The sequence below is a fragment of the Lagenorhynchus albirostris genome, chromosome 6 (genome assembly GCF_949774975.1).
Source record: "Lagenorhynchus albirostris chromosome 6, mLagAlb1.1, whole genome shotgun sequence".
Classification (NCBI taxonomy): Eukaryota; Metazoa; Chordata; class Mammalia; order Artiodactyla; family Delphinidae; genus Lagenorhynchus; species Lagenorhynchus albirostris.
Genome location: NC_083100.1, coordinates 104253113 through 104274520, shown reverse-complemented (window position 1 = coordinate 104274520; position 21408 = coordinate 104253113). Strand labels below are relative to the sequence as shown.

Sequence of the window (21408 nt, the reverse complement as noted above, 5' to 3'; positions counted from 1 at the left end):
GTAGGGTCTGGGCTAGCCCAACTCTCTGTTGGGCTCTACATTTCTCTACTGGATACCTAAATGCTCAAGGAATTTAGAGAAGAAAGAAAGGAAGGAAGGAAAGAAGGCAGAGAAGGAAAGAAAGAAAGAAAGAAGGAAGGAAGGAAGGAAGGAAGGAAAGAAAGAGAAAGAAAGAAGGAAGGAAGGAAGGAAAGAAAGAAAGAGAAAGAAAGAAAGAAAGAAGGAAGGAAGGAAAGAAAGAAAGAAAGGAACGAAGGAAGGAAGGAAGAAAGAAAGAAAGAAAGAAAGAAAAGAAAGGGAAAAGAAGAGCACTGTAGGGTCTGGGCTAGCCCCAACTCTCTGTTGGGCTCCACATTTCTCTACTGGATACCTAGTAGAAGTACAAACTGGTCACCAAAAGTTTTTAAGACTCTATGTGGAATTCTACATTGGCCCTTAGATTGAGAATCATTGCACTGGAATCTGAAAACATCACAGTGAGCAAAACCATCTGTGCATCCTTGTGCCTTCTTCTGATGTTGGCTGGACCTATTTCCCTTTGCAGGTTTGAGATGTCTATATCAATCCCAAACAAACTGTTCATTAAATCTGTAACATGTTTCCATTCATAAAACTAAAGTATCTCAACCTCAGCACTATTGACTTTTTGGGCTGTGGCTATTTGGGGAGCTATTGACACTCTTTGTTATGGAGCTGTCCTGTGTATTAAAGGTGTTTAGCACCCTCCCTTGCCTCTACCTGCTAGAGGTCAGTAGCGCCTTTCCTATTGTAACAACCAAAAAATGTCTCCAGATGTTGCCAAATGTTCTTTGCAGGGGGATAAAATCAGCCCATTGAGAACAACCACATTAGACAGAGCTCCTCAAGAATAGGGACCACTGCTGATTTATTTACTATTGTGTGGCAAGCACCACATCTGGCTCAAAGTACAATAAGTATGTGATAAAGAGCAAACTAATGAATCAAAGCACTGGATTTCTGCTAATTTGTTTAATTATCCCTACTATTACATGTTTGTACTGAATTGTCTCCACTACAGTTTTTCCCAGGAGCTGCATGAGAAAGGGTTGGGTTGACTCCATGTAATCTTTATGATGAAACTACATTTCAGTCAAAGTTCAAAGCCCTAGTTGACCAATGACAAGACACAGACAGATAAATCCAGTGTGATACGCAATTAGTTTCAGAAGGTTTATTCTTTTCATTTACTTGAGGGAAAATGATCATGGACAGTTTAAGTCTGGCAGGGAAGGTGGTAGAATGAAGGCAGCTGACACATCGCACCAACGACAGGAAAGCCTGTGTGAAATAGCAGAGGAGCTGCTTTTGGTGCCCGTGGGGCAGTGATCGACTTGGTCTTCAAGGAAAATTGAAGGGTAATCATGCTGAACTATCAGAAACTTATCTTAGCTGCCACAAACGTACATTGTGCAAAACAGTCTTTTAACTTGTTTGTCTTTGTCAGACAAGAGAGTCATGAAAAACTGTGTACATGTAAAATCACCACATTGAACATACTGTCTTAATCTGAGAGGCATTGGTAGAGGGGGAAGTTGGGTGGGAGGGATACAGGGAAATTCTCTGTACTTTCCCCTTAACTTTGTTGTGAACCTAAAACTGCTCTAAAAAAATAAAAATTAACCTTTGCTAAGATGTGAATGCTAAGTTTAGTGGGCTCTAACCACATTTTTCAGATTTTCCTTGTTCATGTGTCCCTCTCATACTTAATGACCTCGAAAGGCTTAACTGTTTCAGTGATAACAGCTGCTCCAAGGAGACATTAATAGGCAAACTCCTAGCAGGAGGGGAAGCTGAAGTTAAGGTCATTCTAAGATGAGGATTTTCTGAGAGTTTTGGCTGCCTCGTCTTCTCACCACCCACAAATTTCTAATTTTGAAATTACCTATTTTGGGATTTCCCTTGTGGTCCAGTGGTTAAGATTCCATGCTTCCATTGCAGGGGGCACATGTTCGATCCCTGGTCAGGGAACTGAGATCCCACATGTCGCATGGTGTGGCCAAAATAATTTTTAAAAAAAGAAAGAAATTGCCTATTTTATATCTTAATTCTTAAATGAACTGCAGTTCAAAACCCTGGAAAGCACAATACCGAGGACCTGGGAAGGTGAAGCAAGACTCTGGGTATTTTATTTTATTTATCTATTAATATTTTATTTATTTATTTGTTTGTTTGTTTGTTTGGCTGCACCGGGTCATAGTTGCAGTATGCAGAATCTTTAGTTGCAGCGTGCGGGGTCTTTAGTTACGGCACGCGAACTCAGTTATGACATGTGGGATCTAGTTCCCTCCTGCGTCGGCAGAGTGGAGTCTTAGCCACTGGACCACCAGGGAAGTTGGGTATTTTAAATTTCGCAAGGTTTAGCTTTCAAAATCTAGCCTAACAATATCCATATATGCAAATAGCTCACTGCTTCAAAAGATTTCGACCTAGAGTTTTAAATGTATCTTTTTAAAAGGCAAATTAAGGATATTTTCAACAGGATGTCTACTCCCTACCTCCTGCAAGGCAGTTTTTTGGTTGCTATACCCTGTCATTAGTTGGTTCTTGACTCACCCCATTTTCCAGCTGAGACAATTCTCCGCTCCACTTTGTCACTTATTAATCCTATTCTGTCTCACCTGCCCCCAACCTGGAATAGCTGACCACTAGTTTTATCTTTTATGTTCACTAGTGGCTCTTAAAGGTAACACACAAAGTAGGATTTGATAACACTATTCTGTATTTCTTGTTTGGTTCCTACATTTCTACATGTTCAGGAAGTTTTATTGATTCAACAAATACATGTATGTTCAAGGTAATCTTATAGGCACTAAAGACACAGTCTCCTCTGTCAAGAGGATGTTTAGTGCTCTTCATGTCAATACCACATCCAGTTGATCAGGAAGTTCTATTTCTAAAACCTATCTCAAATCTGCCCATGTCTCTACATTTTCCTGACTCCTTATCAAATCCAAGACACTGTCATCTCCCTCAGGACTTCCAAAAATAACCTTTTAATTTCTCCGTTTTCCCTGTATCCACCCTCCTATTCATTCTTCATATGGCAGCCAGAGTAATTTTTTAAAATATGTCACCCAGAATTTTGTCACTCCCTTGCTTAAAACTGATCAGTGGCTTCCCATTACACTAAGAAGGAAATTCAAACTTTTCCCACGAGCCTCAGGACTCTGTGTGTTGGCTGGTGTTTACCTCTTCAGTCCCATCTTATACCTCTTCTTGCACACCAAGGCCTCAGCCACACCTGGTCTTCCTTCTTTTGCGGTACGCAGGCCTCTCACTGTTGTGGCCTCTCCCATTGCGGAGCACAGGCTCTGGACACGCAAGCTCAGCAGCCATGGCTCATGGGCCCAGCCGCTCCGCAGCATGTGGGATCTTCCCAGACCGGGACACGGACCCACGTCCCCTGCATTGGCAGGCGGACTCTCAACCACTGCGCCACCAGGGAAGCCCAGGTCTTCCTTCTTAAACCACCTATTGTTTCCTCCATTGGGTTGCTCACCCCACGGCTATTCACATTACTGGTTCAATCTCAGCGTTCCGAACAAAAGTTACCTCCTTAGAGAGACCTTCCTTAAGAGATCCATTGGAAACTGGTCTCTCCTAATTACTATCACATTTCCATTTTTATTTCCTTCAGAGCACTTATCACAATCTGTATTTACTTATTTTTGGTTTTGTTTGCTTATTTATTGTCTACCTCCCACCTCTGGAAAATAAGCTCCAAAGTATAAGGGCTTTATTTATTTTGTTTATTGCTATATCTCCAGTGCCTTGAAGTTAAGGTCATTCTAAGACAGGCCAGTGTCTTGAATAGGGGATGGGGCATAGCAGGCACTTAAGAAATATCTGTGGAGTCAATGAATATATTCCCCACGTTGTCTAGCAATGGTCCTATACGAGAGCATCAATAAATAATTTTTGATCAATTGCCATTTGAGGGCCTATGATATGAAGCAATACCTTTTCAGACTTATAATATGATTTGAGTTATAATTCTAGAATATTTTGTTCCTCAGAATGACTAAGAATTATAGTGTTACGAACCTATGGTGTAAAATATTTAGTATAGTAAATAATATATATACATACATCTGTACAAACCTGTATCGCACACTTTCTAAAGGCCGTCCTGCGCATACAAAGGCACTTTTAAATATTTTTAAATTATTACATTATGAATAAATTTTGCTTACGTCTTTTGTGAGCTCCAGAAGAAAAACGAGGCCCTTGGAGTCTTGCCTGAAGCGAAGGTCCCAGAGTCATCTTAGGGTTTCTCAGGGAAATCCTAACTGTGGCCACGGAAGCAAGGCCCCTTCCATAGAATCACTTCCCAGGAAGCACTCTCTAGCTTGGTTTGGAATAAGGTAAAGAGGTGAGATGTTTGTTCCTGTAGCCACTGAGCACTCTTGGGAATAAACCAGGCAAATTAAAGTGGTGAGCAGGCTAGCAGAGAGTTGCTAGCTATTGAGGAAAAGGCTCAGTTATTTTAGGTCACCACGCATTAAAAATCTCCTTTTCTTCTTAGGGTTCCGAGCACCAGTAGGCTGAATCTTTTCATGAATGAGTTAATTTCACCAAAGGAGAGAGGGGCTCTTTCCTGGCTCCAAAACATATAATCCTGCCTCCGCCTGACAAAGGGCTCTCAAAAGTCAGATGGGGACTGGACAAATTGAGCTTCCATGACGTGAACTACTAAGCGTGGACAACTCATGTTAAGCACGTTATTCTTGGCACCTACTGTTAGAAACTTGAATTTGCCCAGGCTTTCAAGTGGGTCCAAGTTCATAGTAGCAGCTCTACTTCTAGTTTCACTGGCTTGTACTCCCACCCATGCACACACGTGATGCTGGGTCTCATGCCCTGAAAGATCTCCTGTGCCCCCTCCAAAGATTTCTGGAGTCTCTAGATGCTTCATACCTGTGCTCACATACAAGCCTTCTCTCTCTCATCAATTTTTTTTAATTAAGGCAAAATTCACATAACATAAAATGAACCATTTTAACGGGAACAGTTCCGTGGCACAATGTTGTGCAGTCACCACGCCCATCTAGTTCCCAAACATTTTCATCATCCCAAAAGGACGCCCTCTACCCATTGATCAGTTGCTCCCAATTCTCTCCTCCCTGAGCCCCTGAAACCACCGATTTCTGTTCTGTCTCGAGGGATCTACCTATTCTGCATATTTCAGGTAAATGAAATCATACAATATGTGACCTTTTGTCTGACTTCTTTGACTTAGCATAATGTTTTCGAGGTACATCTATGTTGTAGCATGAATCAGCACTTAATTCCTTCAATCAGCTGAGTACTGTTCTGTTTTATATATAAATATATATACCAGATTTGTTCATGCATTCATTTGTTGATGGACACTTGAGATGTGCTATAGTCTGAATGTTTGTGTCCACCCAAAATTCATATGTTGAAATCCTAAAGCCCAATGTGATGGTATTAGTAGGTGGGGCCTTTGGGAAGTTCTTTAAATCATGAGGGCGGAGCCATCATGAATGGGATTAGTGTCTAATAAAGGGGGCTCCAGTGAGATCCCTTGGTCCTTCCACCATGTGAGAACACAGTGAGAGAAGGTGCCAGCTATGAACCAGAAAAAGGGCTCCTGCTAAAACGTGACCGTGCTGGTGCTTGATCTCGTACTTCCCAGCCCCCAGAACTGAGAAATGTCTGTTGTTTATAAGCTGCCCAGTCTGTGATATTTTGTTATAGCTGCCCAAACGTACTAAGACAGTTTGCTTCCGTTGCCCATTGTGAATAGTGTTGCTAGGAATATGCATCTACATGTATATTAGCCTTCTCTTGCTCGGGCACCACAGAGGGCTTCCACCTCTCAGCATTATTGTTGTCCCGCAGTGAGGCTGAGATGCTAGAAATGAGACTAATACCATGTTTTACTTAGAATTGCTCCTCCTTTCTGAGGGCCAAGACTTTCTTTCAGGGCCACAGGATTGCTCTCTGATTATTTCTTTCTTAGGATCAGTCATTTTCCTGAAAAACCTCAGCTTTTTTTTTTTACCACCAGCTTTTTTATTTTGTACCACCAGCTTTCAGTTTGCCACCGGTTCCCAGATAATTCTAAATGACTCTAAGACTCAAGCTAGCGCTCCTGTCACATAAAGATAAAAAGAGTCAGTTCAATGAATTACCTTCAATAAATTCGCAATGGCTACATCCTGATTGGAGATAACTTGACTACAGCAAATACATATGTATTTATTCATTTAGATGTGTTTATTGGTTGTGGTGGTTTTAAAATACGTCCACAAGTTTGACACTTCCCCCTACAAAAGGCGGAGCCTCATCCCTCTGCCCCACCCCGTGTGTGTGGGGTAGATTCAGTGACTTGCTTCAAATGAGTAGAGTATAGTGAAGATGATGGTGTGTCATTCTGGCTTCTTCCTTACTCTCCCTCTCACACTGTTTAACCTGGGTAAGCCTGCCATCTGCCATGTCATGAGGACACCCAGTATGTGGAGAGGCCCACCTGGGGAAAAGTTGAGACCAGAAGCTAGCAAGAAAAACTGAGAGCAACAACTAGCAGGGAAGCGAGGCCTCCTGACAACAGCCATGTGAGTGCGCCACCTTGGAAGCAGATTCCCCAGCCCCAGTCAAGCCTTCAGATGATGGCAGCCCAGCCAACATCTTGACTGCAACTTCACGGAGAGACCTTGAGTCAGAACCACAGAGCTAAACCACTCCCAAATCCCTGAGCCACAGAAACTGTGAAATAATTTTTAAGATGTTAAGTTTTAGAGTAATTGGTTACACAGCAATGCATAGTTAGGATATTTGTTTATTGAATGACTGAAGGATACACACATAAAATGACATTATGCTTTCTCACCTTTTCCCCTATAAAGTTGATTTTTCTCTCTGTTCTTTGCTGCCCCAGGATGAAATAGTAGGCATGTTGCTTAGCTTTTCTGGATACGTTTAGATGTTTAAAAGTTAATTTTAGTCTAATAATCATATAATTCCTAACTCTCATTCAATTTAAGCTTCACCCTTCTGCCAGCCCAGGGCTATTTCAGGCCTGAAAGCCTGCAGCTGGGAGGGAAGCTTGGCTAGTTTCTTTATTCCCTATCTTATTTTACTTCCTTTCTGCCACTCACCAGGCTGTGTCTGATACCTCTGTGGATAGGGGATACGGCAGAGGAAGGATGCCAGGGAAGGGACAGAAAAGGTCTTACCTGACTGGTTTGGCTGTAATATGACATCTCTGCCGTCTGGGAATGGTACAGTGGCGTATGCTAAGTTTGCCTGTACCAACCCTCAAGGGCTAATTGTTCAATTATCAGGAATTTTGTGCGGTTGTTAAATCCAGACATCATTAAAAATTAAATCATATACAAACTTACCATTAAATAAATGTTTTAAAATCAAAGATAACAAATACTCATTATCTTCTAACTACTTAGCTACATTTTACTGTTTTCTATGTTCTTGTCTTGAGTTTACTTATGTCTACCGTATATGCACGGTGGAAGCACTTTACAGTGGTGTCTTGTGCATCTTTTCCATGTTTAGTGATGTCACGTTGGTACCCCGAAGTTGGCTGCAGCAGAAGCCAAGGAATCTTACCTTGGAAGTCAGAAATGCTACAAATCTGACTCTTTTCCTGGAGGTCTTGTTGTTAAACCTTTACTAGAACACCACCGGCATGGTGTATTCCAAACGCAGATCTTCATTCTCATGGAATGCTTCTGCTGGGACATATGTTTCCTGTAGTTTCCTTGGCAAGGGCCTGTCTCATCTCTTTGACCACTTATAATTTTCCCCCGAGTAGTTCTCTGTTAGAGATATCGCATCCCTCGAGGCAGCCCTTGTTGGTAGAGTCACTCTTAAGAAACCCAATATGGCTCCTTCCTATGTGGTCCACCTCTAGCCCGTGAGAAATTCATCTTCATTTTTCTTCCTGTAAATATAGGCCGTTCCCATCAGAATTCTGTTTCCTTATCATGCAGACAGAGCAGCAAGGCTCCAGTAAGCCCTAGTTGCATCTTCTTGCCCCAGACTCAGGCACCAGCCCTTGTGTTCCTTAAACTCAAGAGAACATGCGCTAAGACCTTTGAATACTCTCTAGAAGTGCCTACTTCCTCCCTTGCTGGTCCTGAGGTGGGGAGAAGCACACATCCCGAATCCCTAGGGGGATGCTGATGGGAATATTCAGATAATGTGACAACGCTCTTCAAACAAATGCATAGTTTCCCATTTTTAGACTCTTCTCATGGATTCTTAGTCTACATATACAGCCTGGATATGAGCGGTGTGCTGACAGTAAAACTGGGTTAGGACACTCCCGTTACAGTCTAATCCCTTACCTTAGAACATGACTGTCTTCGCTACTTATTGTTTATTCTGTTTCGGGGCCTCTGCTCAAAGCAGAATATAACACAAAGAGTCACATCTAACAACCTGTTACATATATCATAGCCTCAGTTTTGCTTTTTTCAAATTTTCTCATTTGGGAGTTGAGGCAACCTGGGCTGTTCATGGGCCACATGGGCTGTAGAAGTGTTCCAGGGACTGTGAGACTCAGGCCGGGTTGTTCATTTACTGCCTCGCAGCAGATGGGAACGCAGGTGTTGGTGCAAATGATAAGAGAGGAAAGGGCCAAGGTTGTACTGGGCGCGTGGTGTCAGGTATCAGGTATCAGGAGCAGAGCACAAGACCAAGATGGGAGATGAGAGAACAAGGGAGAGGCTGAGGAGGTCAAGAGCACGTTGGGAAGTGGATGTGGCTGTCAACGAGCTCCCCGTTGCCATGCTGTGACCTGCTGGCACGGGCCCCTCAGCTGGCAGGAGGCCGATGGGCTGGCTGAAAGCACAGGGTGGGCACGGGCGGCGCCACTCTTAAACTCCTCAGCATCAATTAAATGGGGCTCTTATTTTCTTATCTTGTTCCTCACCAATTATGCCTTCACCGGTAAGATATAAAAGGAAGTAACACTCCAGCGAGACCATTTTCAAAAAGAGCATCGATTTGGCGTCCAGCGTGGTACATAGTGCTAAAAGGATACTAGCCAAGTAGGTTTAGATTCAGTACTTTCTAGCTTAGCAAATGCCTGCTTTAATTAGATAATCAGTTTTGTCCATAACATGGTTTTCTTGAGGGCCATGTCTTACATAGTGCCCCAACAATACTACCATACTGGTAGCCATCAAGTGGACACTTAATTATTTCTGCCTTACTAAAAGTGTTTCTCTCTTATTTAAAAGCTCTTCGCTTCTCCTCACATACAAATTATAAGTCCAAACTCCCTGAACTAGCTCCCACAACACGCTGCAGCCTCCCCAGAATTCACCTGATCTGTCTTAATTCCCATTCCTTCCCTCCATATATGCTGTGTTCTGTCAAGTGTTTTACCAGTTGTCTCTGGACACACCTTTCTTTCTTGCTCATGTCAGAGACCAGAATGTGCCACCCCCCAAAACTGTCACTTTGGCATAAGGATTATTTTGAGCTGGAGGCAAATGAGATCAACAGATGCAGAAAGAAGCCTTGCTGACTAAAAGCGGAAACTTCTGAAAAATTAAGGACTGCCATACTTAAATCCCCTCTCCTTGGGAAGATTTACGGCCACGAAGAAGACAGAAAGCCAAGGTGGACCTGCACAGACCAACCTTATTCCATTAGCTGCCCCTACGTATTTACCTTCTCATGGGTTGCTGCACCTGAAAGTCTGAAACTCTTTTCCTTTGTCACATCTCTAGAAATTATTGTTTTGTTAAGATGCTACATTAGCCCAAGCTCTAACCGCCCATTTGAGTTACTTTTCCTTGAGATTTTTCCCTAACGATATGCCCTGTATGTGTTGGTAAACCGTTTGTCCTTCCCTTGTTAATCTGTCTTTTGTCAGTCTAATTTTATAGGACCCCAGCTGGAGAACCTAGGAAGATGAAAGGAAAAAAGAATTTTTCCTTCCCCACACTCATACTCTTTTACTCTCTTAGAAAAAAAAATCATTCCTCTACCCTGCCCCCATCAAAGTTCTACCCATCATTCAAATGAAGCTCAGATCCATCTGTTTTCTAAAGCCTTCTTTATATTTACCTAAAGAGATCATGCCTGCGGAACTCTGGCCAATACCCTCAAGGGCATGGCAATGAGTGGCCAGCAGTCAAGCACTGTCCTGGGATGCCTATTCTATATATGTTTGGAACTTTTATTCAGATCTCTTGCTATTTTGCTACTCCAACCTGCCTGTAAACCCTTTAAAGTCTAGGACTTGAGTGTACACAATAAACCCATAGGACCTTAGATATCCCAGACTCTCCCAAGGTAATGACTTCCATTACAACATATTATTTACCCCGTAAAATGCAGTAATTCAAATTCAAAAGCAGTCTCTTGTGTACAATAAAAAAAAAAAATTGTGAACCTCCATCCAGTAGGCCATGTGTTAGATACAAATCAAATCAATTATTTATTGAGCTTGTGTACCCAGCATTCTGGTAGGTACTAAAGAGAATATGATGATAACATACAAGCTACAAGAGTAGACTGTTGGCCAGGACTTGATCAGTAACTGCCAGCTTCCTAAGTTTTTGCCCTGTTTCCAACTTAGGACCAACCAGAGAAAGGCAGATACGCACCCCTGACCAACCACATAGAATGCCTTGCTTCTGGTTAGGCTTTCTCGTTTCCCCATGCCAACAATCAAGGCATCCTGAAGCAGTTCCCATTTTCTACTGTAAAGTTTTTACACTTCCCTGCCTGTCTTTGAGTCTCTGCCAAATACAAGTGATGGGAGCTGCCTGCCTTCCTATCACAAGCTCTGAATAAATGTCTTTTGCTTGTTCTCCTTAGAGTGTTATTTATTTCCGCACTTGGAATTCATAGAACTATTATAAGTGGTTTCAACTATTAACTGGGGGCTCCAAAGGCTCATGACATAGCCATTTGTAATTTTACTGAGGCTTGAATTTAAAATGTAATCTTTGATACCGGTGTACAGGAGTTAGTTAACTAGTGACTGCCCTGTACACTCACATACAACTTTGCTTTCATATTCATATTGTAACATAGGTACTTACTGAAGAAATTATATTCTCTATATTTCGGGGGATTTTTTTTTTTTAAGACTTAAGTGATGAATCTTAAGGGTCTACTATTGAGAGATTTCAAAAGGACTTGAAGAGTGATCGACTTTGAAGAGTAAAAAGGAAATTAATAAAAATGAAAGATCAATCTTTTTAAGCCTGTGAGACTACGAAAATAGTACTACCAACAGAAAAGAATATATGAGGAAGAAAATTGGCTTCAAAAGGTCAAGAGACAGCAGGATGTTCAAGCTCATTCAACAAATATTGACTGCAGTTCTGTGTTAGGCACTATTCTAGGTGCTGAGGAGATAGTGGAGGACCATATAGGCAAAAATCCTTGCTCTTGTGTAATTTATATTTGAAAATGTAGACAGCTGGGATTTGGTAGGAAGGGAAATGTAAAGATACCTGCTTTTAAGACTTAATCACACAGAGATGAGTTAAACATATCAGAAAGCAGCTTTCTAAGACTTTGAAGTTTCTGAGGACTTGGCCTTGGACAAGACATATGGGGACAAAAGAAAGAAATGCCTGAGGTCAGGATGCCACAGCACAGAAACCACACCAGGGCCTGTTGACTCAGAGTAGTCCAGTGGAATTTCCCTCAGAGTGTGCTGGGAAAAAAATGTTAAGGGAAGATTAACCTAGGATTAGAGGCACTGTCCTTTAGCAGATGCTCTGGAAATAAGTGGTAATAATGGTAATTTATATACATTTACAAAGTACTTACACTTGCATTATTTATTTAAGAAACACATAAGAATATCAGCATATTTATAGATGGAGAACTGAGGTAGAATAATAGTCCTCAAGATTACACAATAAATTGTGGTCAGATTAAGAATTAGAACCTAATTTTCCTGACTCTTAGATCCTGGGAGGTATTCATAATGCTACTGTTTTTTTCAGTCTGTGTATCAGAAATGTAGCTTAAAACTTCTTAAGCATATTATGAGCCTGACACCCTAAAGAAAGGATAAAGCAGGTACTGAAATAATTTGATTAATGTCTACAAACAAATTTCCCCTAAGTAGTAATTTTAAGTAAATGGTTAAGGTTTTTCTATTCTGCGTGGTACGTTTCTGAATAATTTATTAGAGGAGCTTGATGCTGATAGTTTATTAGAAATTGACTAGATTAACACAAAAAATGTCCATTGGTATTGTTTTATTAGTCAACTGAAAAAATTCAATACATTCAATTTCAATAAAACGAGAGATTAAAAAGGTAAGAAATGCACTACATTTGACTATAGAAGAAAATTTCATTTCTTCACACCATCTCATAAAGATGTTACAAATGCGCTGGTGGTAGACAACTCCATACAGAACCTCGTAGTATTGTTTTTGTTTTCTAAATGCAAACCAGCACGCTGGCAAGCCATTTTTCTTATGGGATACTGAAGACGATTAAGAAAAAGTCTGTACAATGTAATAATTATTAACATTTGTGTTCTACCTGCCATGAATTATCTAAGCCCTTCGCATTTGTACGCTCATGTAATCCTGGCATATGTACAAACGAACAGATGAGGCTGGTACTATTATTATGCCCAGTTTTCAGATGAGGAAACTGAGGGTCAGGGAGGTGAAGTAGCTTGCCCTAGGGACACAGCTTCTAATTCCCAGAGCTGGGATCTACTTTACATACAAAAAGTTTCCAGAATGCAGAAGTTCTCCCAAGCCATTTTGCTTTTCCGGCCTCTTCTCGAGAAAGGAATATCGAGAGTTGCCTGGAGTTGCTATCTCTTCTTTTAGTGCGGGGCCATCTGGAGGCTCGGCCACCTCCCTTGACCTTCGCTCCAACCCAGCCACCCACGCCCGCTTCCCTCTTCTCCTTCCACCGCGCCCCACTTCCCTTCTTCCCACCTCCGCTCCTCCCTGCCGCCCCAGCCGCACCTCCTCCGCGCTCGGTGCCCAGCGCCGCCAAACCACCCTAGAGGCGGACCCTCCCGCGGCCGCCTTTGCGCTTCCGTGACGTAACCCGCGCGCCACCGCCCTCAGGCCGTGGGGCAGGGCCGCAGGCCAGGCTGGCTGGCCGGGCTCGGGGGCGGGGCCGGGGGCGGGGCCAGGGCGGGGCCTGGATCCAGCTCCAGGCCTCCGCGGCCATCGCTGTCTGCGCGGTTCCTCAGTCTCACCCGCTCCCCGCCCTCCCGGGCCGAGTGGAGCCGGGTGGCGTCGGCAGCCTAGCCCCGAGGGGCACTGCGGCTTCAGGGGCTGGGCCTCCAGCGCAGCGCAATGTCAGGCGCCGCGACAGCCCTGTGAGTCCGAGGCCGCGGCCGTGGCCCTGGGCGGCGGCGGGTCCGGGCCGGGTCCGCTCATGGTGCCGCCACGACACCATCGCGGGGCAAGAAGGCCAGGTAGGTAGGCACGGGAGGCCCGCGAAATCACCCGGCACCGAAGCCGGGATCGAGGGTCCACCAACAGCCCCACCTCCAGCCTTTGGTAGCAGCCGACGTGCTTTGACCGAAACGGCAACGGTGTCTGGGGAAGCTGCCTGGGCGCCGCCACTTCAGGGCTTTACTCGCCTTCCCAGGGGAGGCGTCACCGGCTTAACTTTTTTTTTTTCCTCCGAAAAAGGAAGATTCCCTTTAACAGCTGTTTTCCCCACCCATCTCGTGAATGACTATTTAGAGCTAAAATAAGTGGACAGGGGTGGGTGGGGAAGCCTGGAGGATCCTTTCCCTTTACCACGTGAGGTGCTTGGAAACGTGCCGTCGAGACTCACAACAAATCCCTTCCTCTCACATCACCCAACTCCGCTCGAGATCGGGGACGGAAAAGACACTTAGGAACAGGCGCGTGTCTAGACGCTGTCCCGGGAGTGGGTACCTCCGGAGAGAGGCACGGGAGGCCAATGCAGTTCTGTATTTATGAAACTCGGAGAAGCTATTTTTCAGTAGCTAACTATTCTTAAATATGCCGTTTGTTGAATACTGCTTTTTTTTTTCCTGTACTATGTTCTTTTCTGAGTATAATTAGAAATACACAACGGATAACATGAAAGTCTAGAGGAAAGTGTCAGTTATATTTTACACACTTTGATATTCTTTCATTTGGAAGGTGAAGAGTGAAAAAGAGCTTAGGAAGCTTATGTTGGGTGGTTGATGTTTTCATAAGCATTGTTTTGTGGTGGTTTTTAGGTGCGCAGAGTTTTTCACCTCCGTTTAGGCTCAGATCTGACCAGTTTTCAGGCGCTGCTCTTGAAGACCTCAGAAAGGCCTTTAAAATAAGGTAAATTACACACCTTTTTTTTTTTTACCTGTATGACTTTCAACCTGAACGTTAGCTTAACAAATGTAAGATATTTCCGTGATACTAATTTTCTCATTTTTTAATGGTTATTTAAAAAATATCTCCTCTAATGTGATCTGTATTTTCACGAAACAGACTGCAAATGGTGTGTGTATTTATCATGAACCGAATGAATTCCCAGAGCAGTGGTTTCACTCAGCGCAGGCGAATGGCTCTTGGGATTGTTATTCTCCTACTTGTTGATGTGATATGGGTCGCATCCTCAGAACTTACTTCGGTATGTAATTCTTGTCTAGGAATGATGTTGCGTTATAGAAATATTATTATTGTCATAGTATCCCTCGTCATTACTCTCTCTCTCATCTTAAAGCAGTATTTTGAAGATTGTTGAATTCTTTATCTTTTCTTTGATAATGAATTAGTATCAATTCAAGTTGAAACTGAAAGGATACTCTTTTTGTTGCTTCATACAGTTTTCTTATATCTTTTAGGGAGGTTATTTAGAAAATGAGGTACATGCATATTTTCTTAATATTTGTGGGTGTTTTTGTTGTTTTTTTCCTAAATTAATTTCTTTCTTTAGAAATACTATCTTCTAGTGGAACAGCCATCTAGGATGCGAATCCATTTGTCACCATTTAGTAGAAAGTGAGAATGCTTTAGGACAGATGAGTGAAAGTGATATGAGTTTTCATGTACAGGGCACTGTCGTACACATACACGCGTGCATGGACATTTATATGTTTGCCGATTCAAACATTATTATGAAGTATATGTATACAGTGATTGCCTTTAGTTAAATTTTATGTTGTTTTTATTGATGACCTGTTGGTAGTAATGTGGTATTTTGAGTTCACAAGCTAGTTTTTCTTTCAACTTGTACAGGTACTTTATTCTGTTTGGCTAATGATCTCTGTAAAAACCTATTTTCAGAAGTTACTGCATTTCAACTTACATGTTGCTATCTTAAGGCAAAAGGAAGACTAGCATTTATAAAATGAGCTTAAATCTCAAAAGAAGCAGTGTGATACTGCTGGTCATCTCACATGGTAGCTAAGTAAATAGTTGACATTGACATTGTATCCGATGAATGAATAAATGTTTAGCCTTTTGGGACTTAGGCTCTGGAATACAATAGGCCATTTATTTTTCACTTTTCTACAGCCTTTTTAGTTTTTAGATTAACACTCTGTAGTTTAACTACAAAGAACCCTCTTTAATGTTGACAGGGAAATAAGCCTATCTTTAAATTTTTATTTTAGTTTTAAATAAATAGTTTGGTTTTTATTTATCCCGTAATAAATTTAGGACAAAAGAGCACCTGATTAAATTATAATTTAACAATCCATATCTAAGCGAAGTAAAAAGGAAAAACAAAAAACCCAACAACAAACTTGTCCCTATTTTTGAAAAAAGTAAAACCTGTTGATAAGAGGATATTTTATAATTTGGTTATCCAGGAGCATATGTAATGTGTCTAATTCCTCAGCCACATATGCTCTTCAAACTTAATTTCAATTTCAAAATTGAAAATCAGTCTTCTTATTGTGGAAATTTTCTGACATATACAAAGTGGAGAGAATGGTGTAATGGATCTTCACGTACCCATCACTTACCTTTAACAGTTATCAAATTTTGCCAACAGTTTTTTAAATAGATTTATTTATTCTATTTATTTATTTTTGGCTGTGTTGGGTCTTTGTTGCTGCACGCGGGCTTTTCTCTAGTTGCTGCGAGCGGGGGCTACTCTTCCTTGCGGTGCGTGGGCTTCTCATTGCGGTGGCTTCTCTCGTTGCTGAGCGCGGGCTCTAGGCGTGCAGGATTTAGTAGTTGTGGCTCGCGGGCTCAGTAGTTGTGGCTCGTGGGCTCTGGAGCACAGGCTCAGTAGTTGTGGTGCACGGGCTTAGCTGCTCCGCGGCATGTGGGATCTTCCCAGACCAGGGCTCGAACTGTTGTGCCCTGCCTTGGCAGGCAGATTCTTAACCACTATGCCACCAGGGAAGCCCCAAATTTTGCCAATCTTATCAACCCCTTCCCAAACATTTTTTCTTCCAGTGTTTAAAGCAAATTCTAGCTACCTGTCATTTCACCTATAAATTCTTTCATATTCATCTCAAAAGGACTTCTAATTTTGTAAATATAATTACCATGCCATTAATATATCTCACAAAATCAATTACAATTCATTAAAATCATCTGATATTCAAATTTCCCTGGTTGTCGAGGACGTCTTTTTAGGTTAGGATCTAGTCAAAGATCACACATTACATTTGTTGGAACTTTTAAGTCACTTTTAGTCCTTAACCGTATTCCCTCCCTTTCTTTTTTTTTTTTTGATTTGTTGGAGAAATTGGATCATTCTTCCTGTAGAATATATCACACTGTCGTAGTCCATTTGGGCTGCTACCGTAACAGACAACCGTAGACCGGGTGGTTCAAACAACATTTCTTACGGTTCTGGAGACTGAAAAACCCAAGATCAAGGTGCCAGCAGTTTTGATGTCTATTGTGAACCGCTTCCTGGTTCTTAGATGGCAGTCTTCTCACTGTGTCCTCACAAAGCATAAGGGGCAGGAGAGCTCTCGGGAGTCTCTTTTATATGGAACTAATCTCATTCATGACTTAGCCTCGTGAGCTAATCACATCCCACAGGCTCCTGCTTCCTCATACCATCACATTGGGGGTTAAGATTTTCACCTAAGGGGATACAAACATTCAGTCCACAGCACACATGTTCTGGATTTGGCTAATTACTTCCTTGAGATTTCATTTAGCTTGCTCCTTTTTCTCTCTTATTTCCTGTAAAATGGTAGATGTAAAGTCTTGATTTGATTTAGGTTCAGTTTTTAGGAAAAAATGCCTTGGTGGTATTGGGTACTTCCTTGGACATCACAACATGAGGCCCATAATGTCTGCAAGTCTTAGTTTGGATGATGTCAATTTGAGCACTGTAAGTTCCTCATCAATCTTTAGATAATGGTTGAATATCCATATAATTATTGCCCAGATAGAGTATTTCACAAGGGTTGTAAAATGGTGATTTTTCTAAGGGTCGTTCCTTCTGCGTTTATTAGCTAGAATTCTTTCAGGAGAACTTTTCCACAACTACTCTTTGGTTATCCTGATACACGGGTCATGTAGGAAAGGTTGGATAAATCTTGATTCTTTCCCTTTATTCATTTTTTTCCCCTTTATTCATTTTAAACTAATGTTGCCTAGCAACTTCCGGAAGTAACCATTGAGGATTTTTTGCATATCATTATACATTTATGGATTTTTGTATATTTGATGTGTTTTAAGCAATTGGGGTTATTATCCCTTTTTTTTTTTTTTTTTTTTTTTTTTTGTGGTACATGGGCCTCTCACTGTTGTGGCCTCTCCCGTTGCGGAGCAAGGCTCCGGACGCGCAGGCTCAGCGGCCATGGCTCACGGGCCCAGCCGCTCCGCGGCATGTGGGATCTTCCTGGACCGGGGCACGAACCCATGTCCCCTGCATCGGCAGGCGGACTCTCAACCACTGCGCCACTAGGGAAGCCCTATTTCCTCTTTTATAGCTGTTAGCAGTTCCCTTATGTATTGTGTTGCTCCTTTGGCGGGTACATATGTATCTATAATTGTTATATCTTTTTCTTGGATCGATCCCTTGATCATTATGTACTTCCTTCCTTATCTCTTGTAACAGTCTTTATTTTAAAGTCTGTTTTATCTGATATGAGTATTGCTACTCCAGCTTTCTTTTGATTTCCATTTACATGGAATATCTTTTTCCATCCCCTCACTTTCAGTATGTATGTGTCCCTAGGTCTGAAGTGGGTCTCTTGTAGACAGCATATATATGGGTCTTGTTTTTGTATCCATTCAGCAAGCCTGTGTCTTTTGGTTGGAGCATTTAATCCATTCACGTTTAAGGTAATTATCGGTATGTATGTTCCTATGACCATTTTCTTAATTGTTTTGGGTTTGTTTTTGTAGGTCCTTTTCTTCTTTTGTGTTTCCCACTTAGAGAAGTTCCTTTGGCACTTGTTGTAGAGCTGGTTTCGTGGTGCTGAATTCTCTTAGCTTTTGCTTGTCTGTAAAGCTTTTGATCTCTCCATCAAATCTGAATGAGATCCTTGCCAGGTGGAGTAATCTTGGTTGTAGGTTCTTCCCTTTCATCAGTTTAAGTGTATCATGCCACTCCCTTCTGGCTTCTATTTCCTTTCCTATGTTAGGGAAGTTTTCGACTATAATCTCTTTAAATATTTTCTCGGGTCCTTTCTCTCTCTCTTCTCCTTCTGGGACCCCTATAATGCGAATGTTGTTGTGTTTAATGTTGTCCCAGAGGTCTCTTAAGGCTGTCTTCATTTCTTTTTATTCTTTTTTCTTTATTCTGTTCCACAGCAGTGAATTCCACCATTCTGTCTTCCAGGTCACTTATCCGTTCTTCTGCCTCATTTATTCTGCTATCGATTCCTTCTAGTGCAGTTTTCATTTCAGTTATTGTATTGTTCATCTCTGTTTGTTCTTTAATTCTCTTAGGTCTTTGTTAAACATTTCTTGCATCTTCTCGATCTTTGCCTCCATTCTTTTTCCGAGGTCCTGGATCATCTCCACTGTCATTATTCTGAATTCTTTTTCTGGAAGGTTGCCTATCTCCACGTCATTTAGTTGTTTTTGTGGGGTTTTATCTTGCTCCTTCATCTGGTACAAAGTTCTCTGCCTTTCCATTTTGTCTATCTTTCTGTGAATGTAGTTTTCCTTCCACAGGCTGCAGAATTATAGTTCTTCTTCCTTCTGCTGTCTGCCCTCTCTGGGTTATCATTTTTTTCTAGGCCTTTTCAATGCATATAACTAGGGTTTTTGGGTTTTTTTGGAAACAAAAATTATGAGTTCATTCTGATATTTTCAATTTAAATGAGGATTACAAGGATCTACTATATAGCACAGGGAACTATATTCAATATTTTGTAATAACTTATAATGGAAAAGAATCTGAAAAAGAATATATATATATATATATATATATATATATATACACACACACATAAAAAACTGAATCACTTGGCTGTACACCTGAAAGTAACACAACACTGTAAATCAACTATAGTTCAATTTTTAAAAATCAAACCGAAAAAAACAATGATTACAGGTTGTTGTATAACTTCCTAATAACATTAAACTTCATGCAGTTTTCTTCATACCCCATACTGTTTCATTGCCTCCCTTTATGCTATTTCCTCTGTTTGGGCCTTCAGGTACAGATCAAGAATAGCTTCTTTTGGGAAACTTCTGTAACGTTCAAAATGCTGTCTTTCTTTCGTACTCCCATGGTACCCCGTATCCCCCTATCATGGTATTAGCACATTACACTGTGTATTCTTCATACCTATATCTATGTCCATTAATCTGTATCTGTATCTATAGATCTCCTCTCAGGAAATCCTGTCTTATTTTTCCTTAGCTGCTAGTATAGATACTGTTGCATAGTAGGTTTTCAGTGAATATTGAACAAAAGTTGTTTTGCAAGTTGTTGCTGCTTTGTTTTGGAAATATTTTCCTTTGTATGCAAGGCAAATACAATATTCAGAAATGAATTCAAGTTATTTTTAGAATCCCTTTTGATCTTTCTCTTCCAAATGAACTTCTAGAGTTAAAAATCATGTAATAACTGTATTTTATTGGAAATGAGTAATAAGGTTTGTCTCATAGTTTCTGTAACTTTTTCCTCCACAGTATGTTTTTACTCAGTACAACAAACCATTCTTCAGCACCTTTGCAAAAACATCTATGTTTGTTCTGTACCTTTTGGGCTTTATAATTTGGAAGCCATGGAGACAGCAGTGTACAAGAGGATTTCGAAGAAAGCATGCTGCTTTTGTAAGTTTAAAATTTTAAGTGTTTGTTGGAGTGGGGGTAAATTTTTTCAAACTATTAGTTTCTTGAAAAACAGTCAGATTTTAACTTGTTCTTTAAATGAGTGAAGATAGCATGATATAAGAAAAACTTGCTTTTGTCCATACTTTTAAATTTACTCTTCTAATCAGCTTGGCATCAGAATGTTTTGTGAGAAGTCAGAGGTACATAATCACTTTCTTTCCCTTACCTCATGACACGCTCTGAGTTGTTAAGACTTACTTAACTAGTCCAAATCAATTAATGTGGAGAAGTTGATGGAAGATAAAGGATAAGAAGAATATCTAGAGTCTATGGTCATTTGCAGATCAAATAAATATCATCTAATTAGTTGTAAAGTTGATTGTAGAAGCAAACTAATTCAAAGTTTATATGTTAAAATGAAAATAACATATTTCAGGGCATATTTCAGATGTTTGGCTAATCAAATTATATTCCATCATTAATGTCACATAAAATGCTTGTTTTTAAGTGTTGAAAGAAATGGCAGTTTATGTAGTGATGTATCTTCCGTGTAGTAGAAACTGAATTTTTGATAATAAAGAATATAAAACTCTTTTTTTAAAATTTTTTACACATTTATTTATTTTTGGCTGCATTGGGTCTTCGTTGCTGCGCGCGGGCTTTCTCTAGTTGCGGTGAGCGGGGGCTACTCTTTGTTGCAGTGCGCGGGCTTCTCATTGCGGTGGCTTCTCTTGTTCTTGTTGAGGAACATGGGCTCTAGGCACACGGGCTTCAGTAGTTGTGGTATGTGGGCTCAGTAGTTGTGGCTCGCAGACTCTAGAACGCAGGCTCAGTAGTTGTGGCACATGGGCTTAGTTGCTCTGCAGCATGTGGGATCTTCCCAGATCAGGGCTCTAACCTGTGTTCTCTGCATTGGCAGGTGGATTCCTAACCACTGTGCTACCACCAGGGAAGCCCATAAAACTCTTTTTTACATTAATCCTTTTCCTTTTTTTTTTCTTTTTTAATTCTCTATCCTTCTCTCTCTTTTTAAAATTGTGGTAAAATACACATAACATCAAATTTACCATTTTAACCATTTTTTTCTTTTCCCCAATTATTTTTTAAATAAATTTATTTATTTTTATTTTTGGCTGCGTTGGGTCTTTGTTGCTGCACGCAGGCTTTCTCTAGTTGCAGCGAGCGGGGTCTACTCTTCATTGCAGTGCATGGGCTTCTCA

The 21408-nt window shown here is 41.1% G+C and overlaps 1 protein-coding gene across 6 annotated transcripts in view; it reads left to right on the top strand.

Moving 5' to 3' along the window:
- SLC35F5 (solute carrier family 35 member F5) overlaps nucleotides 1-21408 on the top strand; it is a 67364-nt gene that overhangs the window by 14123 nt on the left and 31833 nt on the right. For 4 of the 6 annotated variants that reach the window (XR_009541196.1, XR_009541197.1, XR_009541198.1 and 1 more), the window contains exons 1-4: nucleotides 13184-13437; nucleotides 14221-14311; nucleotides 14468-14609; nucleotides 20045-20188. Coding sequence is in view for 3 of the 6 variants with exons in the window: in XM_060153003.1 (XP_060008986.1) it covers nucleotides 13398-13437; nucleotides 14221-14311; nucleotides 14468-14609; nucleotides 20045-20188 (417 nt within the window). In the remaining 3 variants the exon portion in view is untranslated. Of the gene's footprint in view, nucleotides 1-13183; nucleotides 13438-14220; nucleotides 14312-14467; nucleotides 14610-20044; nucleotides 20189-21408 lie in introns of those variants that run through there. The other 2 variants (XM_060153005.1, XM_060153004.1) reach the window with 2 other exon arrangements.